We start from the raw sequence: 15,396 nt of genomic DNA on the forward strand, positions 1-15,396 counted from the left end.
TGCCCTAGTTATGATCTGCTTCAGTTTGTTTTCTAGGTTGTCTTGCTGCCAGATATTTTTCTCAAATACTGGTTTCATTATGTTTCTTTCCTGATTAAAACTACAATATACACTCTAAACTTGACATGTGGGTCTCCATATTAGTCTAGACCACATGTGTCAAACACAAGGCCCGTGGGCCAAATCCGTCCCACCAGGCCTTGCAATGTGGCCCGCACCGCGCTGTCATCACTGCACTCCACTGCGTTTCCATCACAATGACAGTTTATGACTGTTCAGTAAACCATTCGGCCTGCGATTTAGGCTGGATTTTAGATTTTGGCCCCTTCTCTGATTGAGTTCGACACCCCTAGTCTAGACATAAGAGTTCATGCTGTATGCCTTCTTTCCTCTCCAGTTTGCTCTCTTCCTACCCCTCTAGTTTAGTTGGCTTTATTTTATTCATTTATTTAAAAAAAATATATTTTATTGATTTTTTTTTACAGAGAGGAAGGGAGAGGGATAGAGAGTTAGAAACATCAATAAGAGCGAATCATCGACCAGCTGCCTCCTGCACACCTCCTACTGGGGATGTGCTGCAACCAAGGTACAGGCCCTTGACCAGAATCGAACCTGGGACTCTTCAGTCTGCAGACCGATGCTCTATCCACTGAGCCAAGCCGGTTTTGGCTAGTTGGCTTTATTTTATGGACCTTCAGACACTTCTAATAACCTCTACCTGTCACTTTCATTACCTCTGTCATATCATTTCTTATGTCATCTGAAAACATGTCAGATTGTGACATGTGTTGTCTTATTGTTTCAACATGCTACAGATGGCAGAGATTCAGTCTTACTTCTCCTGGTGCTCCTCTCTCTTGTATTTAGGATGATATTTTGTACAGTGTTAGCTATTCAGTAATTATTGATAGATTTACTTATTGCCACCAGTCTTGCTATAATTTAGAAATAAATGAAAATTTCCTTTTATATTTGTTATATCAGGAGGCAGTCATATTTGGCAGGTGATGATTGCTTTGGTAAATAAACTGTGAAATCCAAATTTGACTTAGTTACATAATGTAACATTTTTCTAACAATTGAGAGTTTGCCTAGTTTGTATAAAAATAGTGATTCCTTAACAGTTTTTTTAAATTTAAAAAGATGAATTTAGGAATTGAATGAATATGGCATGTAAGTAATCCTCATATATAATAAAGAGGTAATATATAAGTTAACCCTTACTCTCTCACAAGATGGCTGCCTACTACCAGGCTAGCAGGGTGGTTAGTGAGGGACAAACAAATGACTGAAGAGCAGGCTGTGTGAGGCGACCAGGCCAGCAGGGGGGGCAGTTGGGGGCAACCAGGCTAGCGGTGGTGGTGGTGGTGGTGGGGGAGGAGGAGCAGTTAGGGGCAGTTGGGGGTGACTAGGCTGGTGGGGGGGGGCAGTTAGGGGTGACCAGGCTGGTGGTGGTGGGCAGTTAGGGGTGACCAGGCTGACAGAGGGGGCAGTTGGGGTGACCAGGCCAGCACAGGGGGGCAGTAAGAGTCAACTAGGCCAGCATGGGGGGCAGTTGGGGCAACCAGTCAGGTGGGGGAAGGGCAGTTAGGGGCGATCAAGCTGGCATAGGGGCAGTTGGGGGCGACCAGGTCGGTAGGGGGTCAGTAAGGGGTGACCAGGCCAATGGGGGCAGGGTCAGTTATGAGCAACTAGGCCAGTGGGGAGAGTGGGGGGCAGTTGGGGGCAATCAGGCCAACATGCAGGGGCAGTGAGGCACGATCAGGCTGGCAAGGGAGGGGAGCAATTAGGGGCGACCAGGAAGGCAGGCAGGCGAGTGATTTGGAGACAGTGGTCCAGGATTGTGAGAGGGATGTCTGACTGTGAGAGGGATGTCTGATTGTGAGAGGGATCGGGTCTAACCTGGTAGTTGGACATCCCCCAAGGGGTCTCAAATTGGAGAGGGGGCAAGCTGGGCTGAAGGGAACCCTCCCCCCACCTGCACGAATTTTGTGCACTGAGCAGCTAGTATAGTGTAATGTACTGTGTCATCAAACTATGACCGTTTTCTTTAGTTTTTATTGTGTTAGGGATTTTATTTAGTATTTGGTCTGATAATTTGTTAGCATATACTTTTAGAGTCTGAAGGAAATTGAATTAATTTTCACATAGAAATTTTATAGATGAACTATACCAATTCAATTGGATCGAAATGAATTTACCAGAAATCTCATTTTTAATCTATAGAAGCTAAAAATGAAATAGGATTAATTAAATAAATAATAGCTGTGAAGGGCTTTGACTATACATTGGGAAAGCTGATTACTTTTTCCTTTTTGATCTTTTTTTAATTTTATTTTGGGAACATTATGTGCTTGTGTGCTAAGTGGTTTTAGTAGTTTTTGTAATGCAGGGACATAAGGAGTTCAAGGAGAATTGAAGGTGAATTGCAACTTACCAGCAATAGAAATGGCTGTTAAAATATTCTCCTTTGAGTATAAAGCAATATTTTTTTTTATCCCCTCCCCAAAGTCAACAAAAATTTTTCTGTGTTTGTCAACTAAAAACTCAAAATGCAACGGGTACACAGTGGCTCTTAGAATAATAGTTTATAGATTGAGAATGAACAAAATATTTATTTTATTAGTTTAGTTTATTAGTTTACTTTAGTTTATTAGTTTATTTGTAACCAAGTTGAACAGATATACTCTTATGGTCAATTTGCTGAAGATGTAGAACTTTTTTAGATACCTTTAACATTTTTCTTTATGATGAAATTTTACTTTTAAGTATTTATTCTTCTAGCAGAATTCTGTGCAAGGAAGGTTTATAAGTGAGTGTATTATATACGCATGTGTTTTAATAGAGAGGGGTAAAATTTCCATTTCCTTTCCAGATATGTGTTAAATGAATCCCAGAGTCGCCAAAATTCATCTTCAGCACAGGGTTCTTCAAATAGTGGGGGAAGTTCTGGCATACCACAGCCTCCCCCAGGAATGAGCTTTTATGCAGCTAAACGAGTTATTGGTGATAACCCATGGACACCTGAACAGTTGGAACAGGTATCACATACTGTTTATTCATAAAGCAACTTACCCCTGAACATGTGCCCCTGTGAAGTCCATGAAGGCATGTGCCACACAGTGTGTTCAGGCTCTGTATTGAAACGTGTTTGAAAGAGCAGCTGATGTGATGTGCACTCTTCATCATGTCAGTTCCTTGTTAAAGCCCCAGGGGAAGGGAGGATTGGGATTTCTTCAGCGTTTCTAATATTGCTTACATATTTCAAGTATGAAATACAGCTCACTTTTGAATTGAGTATATTTAACTTCTTTTACTTTAGTTTTAAATTATGGGTTTAATAATTATTTAGCTGTGTTGCTGCAGTTAAAATACAAATTATCCTATATTATTTAGTGTTTTTAGGGCTGTACATTTTGTGTATAGTGAGGAACCTGTACTCAGAAGTGACAATATGGGAGAAAGCATGACTCCCTTTTATATTTCTTCCTGGGAATTTAAAAAAATGGCATTAAGAATTTTATTCTGGATTTAAACAGGACACAGATGTTCTCTGAGCAGCTTTTTAAAAAGACTGGTGCTCTACAGAGAAGGTGCCTCACTGTGTCTGTGTCATCAGGCACCTCAGGGAAGAACAGATGAGATCAGTATGTAATTATTTTGGAATTCAAGCAACCTGGGTTCGTCTTCTCCAATCCTTTCTTTATCTCTGTGGCAGTATAAGTGATTTGATCCTTTTTTTTTTTGGGGATGTGAGTGACCACTGGTCTAAACTGTTCCAATGAGAGGGGGAAAAGCAAGTGGGACATTCTTGCCACTCAGATTTATAGAACAATTTGTTCAGTGAGGGCTATGTTAAATTAGATTTACTTCTTCATGTTTTATGGATTTCTTTTGTTCTTCTTAAGCCATGATGTAAGTAAGAAATAAAGGTAAAAAGTAACAGAAGCTACTCTTTTATTGAGTGTGAACTATGTGACAGGCATTACAGTGATGAGTACTTTGAATTCATTATCTCATTTAATCCTCACAGCAACCCAATGAGGCATAAAAATTGTTACTTCCATTGGTAAAAGGTTTTGAGATTCACCATGGTCTCACTTCTACAACCAGGTTTTGAATCTAGGTCTAATGTTGTAAGTGGTGGAGAACAATTGTTAACATTGTTAACATTCAGTTGCAGTCTGATGTTGGGCATTCTTTGCTCATTTCTAAGGTTTTCTGTATGCCTTTGGTCAGCTTCATAATCTAGGGTTGAAAGGAACAGGATGAAAGCTGTTTTCCTCTAACTTTTAAATCTCTTTTGTTTTACATATTTTCTTCCAGAAAAACAGCTTTTATTTTGATAAAAATAATGATTAATTTAAAGATTCAGTTAGTTGAAAACATTATAAAGAGAAATTAAAAATTACCTGGAATCCTGCCACCTACTTTGTCATGCTCTGTGTGCATATGTACACACAAAGACAATTTTACATATACATTTTTACTTATATAATACATTATTTATAGTTCATATTTTTTTATTTAACAGTATATCAAATTTAAAAAAAAATGCCATCCTTTTTATTCTCTGTATATAATTTAATTACATATAAGCCACCTGGTCTTCTATTGATGGACATTAGTATTGTTTCTAGTTTTCTTTAAACATTTTTTTGTGTGCTTGACTCTCATACCTATCCTTTTTTTATGGCTTAAGTAAATGTTTGACTCTTCTCTATTGTAGCTCTTATTATAGGAGGAGGGAAGGCAGGCATTTTTATGATGTTTATATACCTTTTTAAATTGCATCCTTTGTCATTTAATACTTTTAAATTGTATCAGTCCTATTTCATGTGCATAGAATTATTATGTAACTGATTTCTTCAGGTAAAGTTAAAGTTTTACTTACCAGGTATGTTTATTTTTAGTGAGACTCATAGCTATTTTACATTACATGAAATTCTAAGCAGAATCTCTCTTTAGTCTGGATTTCATTTTAGCCAGTTATTTACATTGAATTCTGTTTGAATAGAAATTCACTTGCATTGACTAGAGTACATTTCAGATCAGATTGTTTTCAGAATGTCAGTATACTGAGGACAAGAATTAATATTTTTAACAATATAGTGGAACTCAAGGAATGTGAGTTTAATTCCTTTTGAAATGTCATATCCATGAAGAACTTTATTTATAATAAACCACCATTCTTACCTGGAGGCTCAGAATTTGGACTTCAGTTCAAGGTTTTGTGATTTTAGAGAGGCTGTGTATCCTAGTAGTAAGGCTGTGTATTATTATTGTTTTGGAATTTGAGAGACTTGGGTTTGAATCCTGCCTTCATCACTCGCTATGTGTCTTAATTTCTTAAGCCTTGCCTCACTTTCCTCATCTGAAAAAATGATATAATAATGCCTCATAGATTGTGAGGATTAAATGAAATCATGACTACTGTGTTTCCCCGAAAATAAGATATCCTCTGAAAATAAGACCTAGCGCATGGAAAAATAAGACATTCCCTGAAAATAAGATCTAGCGCATCTTTGAAAGCAAAAATTAATATAAGACACTGTCTTATTTTCGGAGAAACAGGGTATATATAATTTAGTACAGTCCCTGGCTAAATAGGAGCTGCTACTGTTATTACTATTAATCTTTGGTTTAGGGCCATATTGATAATGTTAAACAATATTTTTAGTTGGTGTTCTTTGTTTCTCTGATCACTGTTTCTCCTTCCCTCCCTTCATTCACAGTGCAAATTGGGTATCGTGAAATTCATAGAAGCTGAGCAGGTGCCTGAACTCGAGGCTGTTCTCCACCTGGTGATTGCTTCGAGTGACACTCGCCACAGTGTGGCAACGGCAGCAGACCTAGAATTGAAAAGCAAGCAGAGGTAAACTACATCTCTTTTATTCTTTAATTTAATTTTTGTTTTTTAAAACATATTTTTGCTGATTTCAGAAAGGAAGGGAGGAGAGAGAGAAACATCAATGATGAGAAAGAATCATTGATGGACTGCTTCCTGCATGCCCTTTACTGGGGACTGAGCTCGAAATCCAGGCATATGCCCTTGATCAGAATTGAACCCGGGACCCTTCAGTCTGCAGGCTGATGTTCTATCCACTGAGAAAAACTGGCCATGGCTAAACTTTTAAACTCTCAGAATTGGAAAGAGGCTAGATTTCTAAATTGCTCAGCATGTATTTGTTCTTTTAGGATTTTATGTAATAAAACATTCAGTTTATGAGATTATGAAATATAACTAATTTGTAATAAGGACAGCTTGCTAACAAGCAGAATTCTGTATTGGACAAAGAAGAAAAGCTGTTTGGAGAGGTAGTTTAAAACCGAAAGGGGTTAGAACTATTATGATAAGAAGTGAGACTTTTGGCTAGGTAATGAATTTAAAGAACTGGTGTGTATCTGTATGGAATATTAAATATTTGCCAGGTAATTATGTATAACTAGAGGCCTGGTGCATGAACTTCCATGTGTGTGGGAGGGAGGGGGTCCCCTCAGCTGGGCCTGCACCCTCTCGTAATCCGGAACGCCCTTCCGGACCAAGCCATGGCGGCTGTGAGGGCCGAGAGCAGGCAGCCGAGAGCAGGCAGCCGTGCTGGCCGGCAGCAGAAGCAGTGTCTGGGTGATGGGGATGGCGCCTTCCCCTGATCAGCCTGGTCGCCTCCTGCAGAAGGAGGCTAGACTGTGGTTTAGGCCTGCTCCTGAGGGCTCCCGGTCTGTGAGAGAGGGGGCAGGCTGGGCTGACGAATACCCTCTGCCCCTGCCAAGTGCATGAATTTTCATGCACTGGACCTCTATAAAAATAATAAAGCAGCATGGAAATTGCTTCCAAGTACTGGCTAATTAATAAAGTAGAATACAAAACGTTATGTGCACTTATTTTAAAAATGACATGTGCAAAGAAAAAAAATGAAGATGGTTGAAAAAAATCAAATTATGGAATAGTTCTTTTCTAAATTTATTTATTTATTTATTTATTTATTTATTTTTTAATATATTTTATTGATTTTGTACAGAGAGGAAGGGAGAGAGATAGAGAGTTAGAAACATCGATGAGAGATAGACATCGATCAGCTGCCTCTTGCACACCCCCCACTGGGGATATGCCCGCAACCAAGGTACATGCCCTTGACCGGAATCGAACCCGGGACCCTTCAGTCCCCAAGCCGATGCTCTATCCATTGAGCCAAACCGGTCCTGGCTAAATTTATTTTTTTAATTAATTTTTAAAAAATATATTTTATTGATATTTTACAGAGAGGAGGAAGGGAGAGAGATAGAGAGCTAGAAACATTGATGAGATAGAAACATCAACCAGCTGCCTCTTGCACACCCCCTACTGGGGATGTGCCCACAACCAATGTACATGCCCTTGACTGGAATCGAACCTGGGACCTTTCAGTCCACAGACCGACGCTCTACCACTGAGCCAAACTGGTTTCGGCTCTAAATTTATTTTAATGCTTATATAATATGCTAAAAGATAGTTGAATGTGGATAAGGAAATAAAGCTTTATAGAAGTTCCATGCATTGTAGTTTTCTCTTTCCTAAGAAACAATACAAGTAGGTGTAACAGAATAAGGAAATTAACTTCATTGTATCTGTAGTTTGTTGAAATATAAGCTAACTAAGTGTGATGGTAGTTGGGAATGGCTTATACCACTTAGGGGCATGTGAAGTAGATACAGGAGGAGTGCCTCTTGCTGATTCTCTGAATTTGAAATACTCACTTAACTTTGCCAGGCCTTCGACTGTGTGAAATAAGAAAGTTGGACTAGAATGTTCTTAACATTCTCCCCAAGTCTAAAATTCCTTCATGCTGCTTAAAACTCTATCTTCCTGATAACTCTTTTAAGAAATTTATTTGGTTTTGAAATATCAAAATACTTTCCTTTAAAACTTTGCATTGTTTGAACTGGCTTCATTCTTTACACCATATGGTAGATTGGATTGTTGGAAATACAGATGTATTAAATATTAGTTTTGGTTTTGTCTATTAAATATATGCATTTTTCCATAAAATAATATAACATTGTTGAGAGGTAAAAAGTAAGTTGAGAACATTATGTAGATATTATTTCATTTTGTTTAACAAATATTCCAAAGTATCTCTTCAAGTGATGCATCTATTGACCTATTTTTAAAAATCTACCTATGTGCCATACCCACACACCTATTTTACATGCGTAGTAAAGAAGACTAGAAAAAGATACATAGCAAAGTTAGTGGTTACTGCAAAGGAATAGAGGAGGGATATGGGGCAGATTGTGAGGAATTTTATTTTCTGTTTCTGAATTTTTACAACATACATTTTACTCAGGAAACTAAAGCTAGAAAGATGCCAAGAGGAAAAATAAAAGAAACAGTAAAAATTCTCCCTAATAGTTAACTACTGTTAAGTTTTTACTTTTTTTTCCTCTAAAGTGTTTTGTCAAAAATCTCTAAACCTACAGTATTATAAAAGGGAAACAATAGTGGAGCTTGAGGATTAGTTAGTAGTCATCAACTGAGGAAAATGTAGGTGAATAATAACTAAGCTATAATTACAGAATGAGTTTGAAGAAGTGGAATTGCGAATATCCAAAGAAGAGGCAGATTGACAAGCTAGAAAAAAAGAGTTGGATTAGAAAAATATTCAAAGCATCAGGATAATTTGTGTTTGCACAAATAGAGCATACCTTGAAAGCAGAACCAATATCCAAGGGCGGAAGATAGTGTAGTTAAATCTTGCTAATCAAGTGGAATTCAAGATTGTATTATTAACTAGGTTTATAAAATAACTGGGAGCTGCTGCAGAGGGTGGGTGCCAATCACCAATCACACAGTATTCTAATTTACCTTATTATGGGGCCCAAGTAGGAATTTGTCTTAGTGACTAAAGGATTAGATGCTAAACCTGCAAGTGTGTTCTGGTAAATAAGGAAGAAGATGCTGGGAATTATAGTGGCACAATATTTGAGAAATGCCATGGGCTGCAAACTTCCTAGGGTTGTGCCTTGAATGGGTAAAATTTTCTTGGTCACCCTCTTTATTACTTTTGAATTTCCTTGAGAGGAATTTCCAAGTGGTTGAACAGAAATGCCCCAGTGCTCTCTGAACAAGGTATAGCTGTGCTCTGATGGAACTGCTCCAGGGTGTGGGCCCTGAGAGTGGATACAGTTTAGTGTTCTATGCTGCGGTGCCAAATCGAACCATTGGAACCTATCTACTGATCAAAATGGAAAAAGTGACTTTTTTCCTTCTGTTTAAAAACTTTGATGAAGTTGCCGGGACCGGTTTGGCTCAATGGATAGAGCGTCGGCTTGGGGACTGAAGGGTCCCGGGTTCGATTCTGGTCAAGGGCATGTACCTTGGTTGCGGGCATATCCCCGGTAAGGGGTGTGCAAGAGGCAGCTGATCGATGACACTCTCTCATCGATGTTTCTAACTCTCTATCTCTCTCCCTTCCTCTCTGTATAAAATCAATAAAATATATTAAAAAAAAACTTTGATGAAGTTAATCCCCTTCTCTTTTATAATGTCAGATTCCCATTTCATTTGAGTGTTTTTAACTTTTAGTTTTTGGTAACAAATATTGGGGCTATCATTTTTGAAATCATTGAAGTAGGTGAAAAATAATTTTAACAAGTTGTGTTGAAACTTTCTGTAGCTTGATTGACTGGAATAATCCTGCCATCATTAATAAGATGTACAAAGTATACCTTGGCGATATACCACTGAAGACAAAAGAGGTGGGTTTTTGTGTTTTCTCACATCCTCATAAAAAATACTTTGTTACATGAGCTCTATGTAATTGAACATTTTTTCCTATTTATATTTATTTAAGCCGAACCTGTGCTGTAGAAAATAATAGTTTTAAGCCATAGGTAGAGAAAAATCTCCTGGTGACTTAGTTTACCTTATCCGGTGTTCTCAATTCAACTGCTTAAATAATGTCTGGATTGGGAGTCAGTAAACTTTTTCCTGTCAGTATTTAAGGCTCTGCTGGCCATGTGGTTGTGAGGCTGTCACTACTCAACTCTGATGTAGGTGAAAGCACTGGTAGGCCACACACAACTTAATGAGCATGACTGTGTACCAGTAAAACTTTAGGGACACTGAAACTGGATTTCATGTAATTTTTACCTCTTATGAAATACTAGAGGCCTGGTGTATGAAATTCGTGCACAGGCCTCAGCCAAGCCTGCACCTTCTCCAATCTGGGACCCCTCGGGGGATGTCCGACTGCCGGTTTAGGCCTGATCCCTGGAACTGCTGGCTCCCAACCACTCGCCTGCCTGCCAGCCTGATCACCTCCTAACTGCTCCCCTGCCAGCCCGATTGCCCCCAATTGCCCTCCCCTGCAGGCCTGGTCACCCACAGCTACCCTCCTCTGCCAGCCATATTGTGGTGGACATCTTTGACCACATGGGGTAGCCATCTTGTGCAAGTGTATGAGGATCAATTTTCATTACCTCTTTATTATATAGGATAGGATTATTTTGATTTTCAAAAAATCATTTGAAATTCTAAAAACTACTCTGAATTCACAGCCTTGTTAAGACAGATGGTGGGCCATATTTGGCCCATGGACTGTATTCTGTTGACCCCTGGCCTAGAATCTAGAGCAATAGGTAGGTTCTTCTGAAGCCTAAAGTATAATGTTTGCTTAATAACATAAGTTATGTTTGAAAGTGTTCCAAGTCCAAGCCCAGATAGGGATTATTTGTTTGCTTATTTTTAAACTATAAAGAGTTGTTTTAAAAATTAGCTCTAGTTAGATTCAGTTGCATGTGATATCGCAGAAAGAATGATTAATTGGGAATTGGGTTGCATCCCCTTACCCCCAGTGGCTGCCATAATAAATGTACTGTGGAGGAGGGATTTGATTAATCACAGAACTTCTCTGGGCCTCATGTTCTTTGTGTAAAAATGAAGGGGTTGGATTAGATAAGTGATTCTCAGAGTGTGGTCCATGTACCCTTATTGGGACACAGATTTTTAGGGGTCCATGAAGGCAAGCAATTACTGCTTTTTAAAAATTTGACTGTGTTGATATTTTGAACTGATGCTGCAAAAGCAACAGTAGGTGCAGTAGCTGGAATCCTAGCATGAATCAAAGCTATGTCACTAAATGATATTAGCCGATATTTTATTCTTCATATATTAAAAGAAAATGCATGTAAAAAAAGAATAAAACTCAGCTATACTTAAGAATATCTTGATGAAGCAGTAAATATTTTATCTGAAGAGTAGATGGGAACAACTGTGGGTGTTAGACACATGCTTGTCAGATATTTCTCTAAAATAAAAAAAATGAGACTTCAAGAAAAACAACATGATTTATTGGCACTGGTAAAAATTGAGCTTTTAAGCAAAGACCAAATTTTGGAAAATGTGTATTCATTAGAATGAGCTTGACAGCTTGTCAGAACTTCCTGACTTTTCTGATGAGATTGGTGGTGGTGTTTTCCTTTCTGGAAGTCTTACAATGCAACGTACTCTTACAGTAAGTGAGTCAGTATTTTCCAGATGATCTCTGGTGTTACAGAAGCATACAAGTGTACTTGCATAGACCAGAGAGGTTTAGTATAACTAAATAGAGTATGCAAAAGTTCAAGGATTTCAAGTCCAAATGGCAGCTCACTTTTAACAAGTAATTGCTTATTAGGTTTTGGTGTAGTATCAAGAATATCCACAATTATCTGAAAAGTCTAAAATTACCCCATCCACATTTGTGTGAAGCTGTTTTTTAAAAATATTATTTAACTGAAACAACATATCACAACAGATTTAATGCAGAAGATAAAATAATCCAGCCCTCTACTATTAAGTTAGACAGCGAAGAGATTTACAGAAAATATTAAATAATGCCACTCTGTTAGTACAGTTTTTTGTTTTTGAAAAACACACTTTTCTTAAAAGTGTTATTTATGAAAATATATACTACTAATAGATTTATTAATACTATTTTTAAGTGAATAAGTATTTAAATATCTGTTTTAACTTAATTTATTAAATATTGATAGGCATTCTACTATAAACAAAAGCCCTCTGAAGTCTTCAGTAATTTTTCAAGGGTGTAAAAGGGATTTTGAAACAAGATTGAGATCACTGATTTAGATGCTCTTTCATTACTTTTTTTCAGAGTTCACAGTAATTTTGAAATGGTAAATTATAATCCAAAATATTTTTGACAGGGAGCAGTTCTGAAGCCAGAGCTGAAAAGGGACCCCGTCAGTACGAGAGTCAAGTTAAAGATTGTCCCCCATCTTCTTCGTTCCAGACAGGCTGCAGAAACGTTCCCCGCTAACATTCAGGTAATTTGTTCTTTTCAGAGAAAACGGTCTGTTTCCAACTTTTATGTCTCTTTACTTAAGAGAAAGAAGTGCATTAATGGATCTTCAGGAGGTAGGATGATATAGTGTCTCTCCTTCAAAAGGCTTATTTGTTCAAGTGGCTACTTCTTCCTTCTAGTTAAATCTCTTCACTGTCTACATTAGCAGTAGAGGGCTGGATTATTTTATCTTCTGTTAAACTTTTGTTTCCAGTATCCGGTACCCTAATATTTTACTAATTTCAAGTACCTGTTGTATGTCTCCAGAGAAACATAAAATTATCAGAGCTGCTTCCATTTCACTTTCTAAGTACTGTTTCCCAGACAGTGTCTTGATAATTTTGGTTTCAGAAAATTTGGTTGTGGTAACACTGCATTGTATAATAAGCAGCAAGAATTTTGGGCCAAAATATTCATAGCCATCCTGTAGGTATATACTTTATTTGTAGTATTTTATGTCTTTAAAATAGGTCCTAAATTTTTGTACATTCAAAGACAAACTCACTGTCCATCACCTGTTAACATTCTTCCTTTTTTAATATTCCTATTTCTAATGATGGATTACTATTCTCCTACATAGTTGGCCCTACACCTTTCTTCTCCATCTGTCAATCACAGAATCCTATAAAGGTAGCTTCTTATCAGACATTAATAGTTTTATCTAGACACACGTTATCTCATCATGATTTTGAACATATGAAAGAAACTTACACAATTCTTCACAAAACCTTAGTGTTCTAATTAATCCTTTGCCTCTATTATCTGACCATATTATTCTATATAATATAGCATTATCACATTAATTTTCTTAAAAAATCTCTTTCAAATGTAACACTTGATTATAGTTCTGTGTCATTTTATTTATTTTTAAATATATTTTTATTGATTTCAGAGAGGAAGGGAGAGAGGGAGAATAAGATATAAACATCAACGATGAGAGAGAATCATTGATCCGCTGCCTCCTGCACACCCAACACTGGGGATCAAGCCCATCTCCTGGGCATGTGCCGTGACCTCCTGGTTCATAGGTTGATGCTCAACCACTGAGCCACTCTGCCTGTACTGTCCTGCCATTTTAAATGAATGTACTTGACTCCTTAACAAGGTTGAGTGCCTAGACAGCAATGCTTGTCTTTTTTTATATCTCACAGCACCTTGTGGAGTGTTGATGATATAACAGATGCTCAATAGTATGTCCAGTCACTTATTATTGTTAAATAAGGTCAGAATACTGCGAGTAGTTTCAGGAAATAGTTTGAAGGATTTTTTCTTTTGAAGTGTAAAACTATCTTTCCCATAAAAAGTAGGAATTTGAGGAGTTTAGATTTTTTTGATATTGATGTTTAATGTTAACCCTTTGGATATTCAGCAGTCCTCATCTACTATATATTTTTGCTGTCTAGACATTACTACATAATACATGGAGCACCTATACCCTGTCTGTACACTTCATAATGCTTTAATTTCGATATTTTCCATGAAGCTTTTTGTATAACTTATTCTGAATGACTGTATGTAATTAAGAAACCTAATTCCCCCAAAGTGATCTTATCTGCTAGAGTCTTCTGTGCGACATGGAGTGGCAGGGCGGTGGCCCATGGCAGCGTGAACTCTGTGTGACTTCCTAGTGGTAGACCCCAAAGTTTTGCAGACTTGTCAGATCAGCCATCGTGTTTGTCACTCCACAGACTATTGATTGGGATTACTGATTGGCTTCATAGGTTTATCAGCTAAAATGTATACATGTATTAAAAAGAAGTACATTAATTTTGGAAGAGTAAGGTGAAGTGCAAAAGATGTGCTGTTGAATCCTAATAATTGAGAATAGTCAATTACTATTCTTATTAATTGTTGTTCTTGACCACTAGTTTCTTTCTCATAGGTGGTGTATGATGGACTTTTTGGTACAAATACAAATTCCAAATTAAGAACATTATCTCTGCAATTTGTGCATCACATTTGTATAACGTAAGTTTTTCAAACTACCCTATCTAATAAAAGAGTAATAGCAAATTGACCATCACTCCAACACACAAGGTGGCTGCCCCTATGTGGACACAAGATGGCCATCCCAAGATGACCAGCAGGAGAGGGCAGTTGGGAGGGACCAGGCCTGCAAGGGGAGCAGTTGGGAAGGGGCAATCAAGCCTGCAGGGGAGGGCAGTTAGTGGTGACCACGATGGCAAAGGAGGGAAGTTGGGAGTGACTGGGCCTGCATGGAAGGGCAGTTGCGGGGGACCCAGGTTTGCAAGGGAGAGCAATTGGTGGGGAGGACCAGGCCTGTAGGAGAGGGCAGTTAGGGGACACCCAGGCCTGCAAGGGAGAGCAGTTGGTGGGGTTGGACCAGGCCTGCAGGAGAGGGCAGTTGGGGGGACCAGGCCTGCAGGGGAGGGCAGATGGGGTTGACCAGGCTTGCAGGGGAGAGCATTTAGGGGTAACCAGGCCTGCAGGGGAGGGCAGTTATGGCAATCAGGCTGGCAAGGGAGCAGTTAGGCATCAATCAGTCTGGCAAGGGAGTGGTTAGGGGGTGATCAGGCTGGCAGGCAGAAGTGGTTAGGGGTAATCAGGAAGGAAGGCAGGCAAGCAATTGGGAGCCAGCAGTACTGGATTGTGAGAGGGATGTCCGATCCTGGTAGGATTGGACCTAAATGGGCAATCGGACTTCCCTGGAGAGGTCCCAGATTGGAGAAGGTGCAGGCTGGGCTGAGGGAACACCCCTCCGTGCATGAATTTTATACACTGGGCCTCTAGTTGACTATAAAATTTTCAAACTGTTGGAGTGACCAAATGATTAAAGTATATCTTAAATAGAAAGAAAGATGTTTGCTAATCTTTTAAAAATTTCAGATTTTATTAGATTAATTTATTTCAGTTGTTTCTAATTATTTTAAGTATCTGAAAAGATAAGTAACTATGAGAGTCTTACTTTGCTTTGTGTTTTTGTTTTTTTTTTAAGTTGTCCAGAAATCAAGATTAAGCCGTTAGGTCCAATGCTTTTGAATGGCCTCACCAAGCTAATCAATGAGTATAAAGAAGTAAGTAACTTAACTCAAATTTTGTTAACATTTTGTATTTT

The 15,396-nt window shown here is 38.3% G+C and overlaps 1 protein-coding gene across 12 annotated transcripts in view; it reads left to right on the forward strand.

Moving 5' to 3' along the window:
- Nucleotides 1-15,396, forward strand: part of ECPAS (Ecm29 proteasome adaptor and scaffold) — a 93,112-nt gene that overhangs the window by 30,525 nt on the left and 47,191 nt on the right. For 11 of the 12 annotated variants that reach the window (XR_004987067.2, XM_036432998.2, XM_036432996.2 and 8 more), the window contains 6 exons: nt 2,876-3,041; nt 5,736-5,875; nt 9,654-9,735; nt 12,184-12,303; nt 14,203-14,288; nt 15,277-15,355. Coding sequence is in view for 11 of the 12 variants with exons in the window: in XM_036432998.2 (XP_036288891.1) it covers nt 2,876-3,041; nt 5,736-5,875; nt 9,654-9,735; nt 12,184-12,303; nt 14,203-14,288; nt 15,277-15,355 (673 nt within the window). In the remaining variant the exon portion in view is untranslated. The remainder of the gene's footprint in view (nt 1-2,875; nt 3,042-5,735; nt 5,876-9,653; nt 9,736-12,183; nt 12,304-14,202; nt 14,289-15,276; nt 15,356-15,396) is intronic. The other variant, XM_036433002.2, reaches the window with a different exon arrangement.

Source organism: Pipistrellus kuhlii, unplaced genomic scaffold (assembly GCF_014108245.1).
Source record: "Pipistrellus kuhlii isolate mPipKuh1 unplaced genomic scaffold, mPipKuh1.p scaffold_m20_p_12, whole genome shotgun sequence".
Classification (NCBI taxonomy): Eukaryota; Metazoa; Chordata; class Mammalia; order Chiroptera; family Vespertilionidae; genus Pipistrellus; species Pipistrellus kuhlii.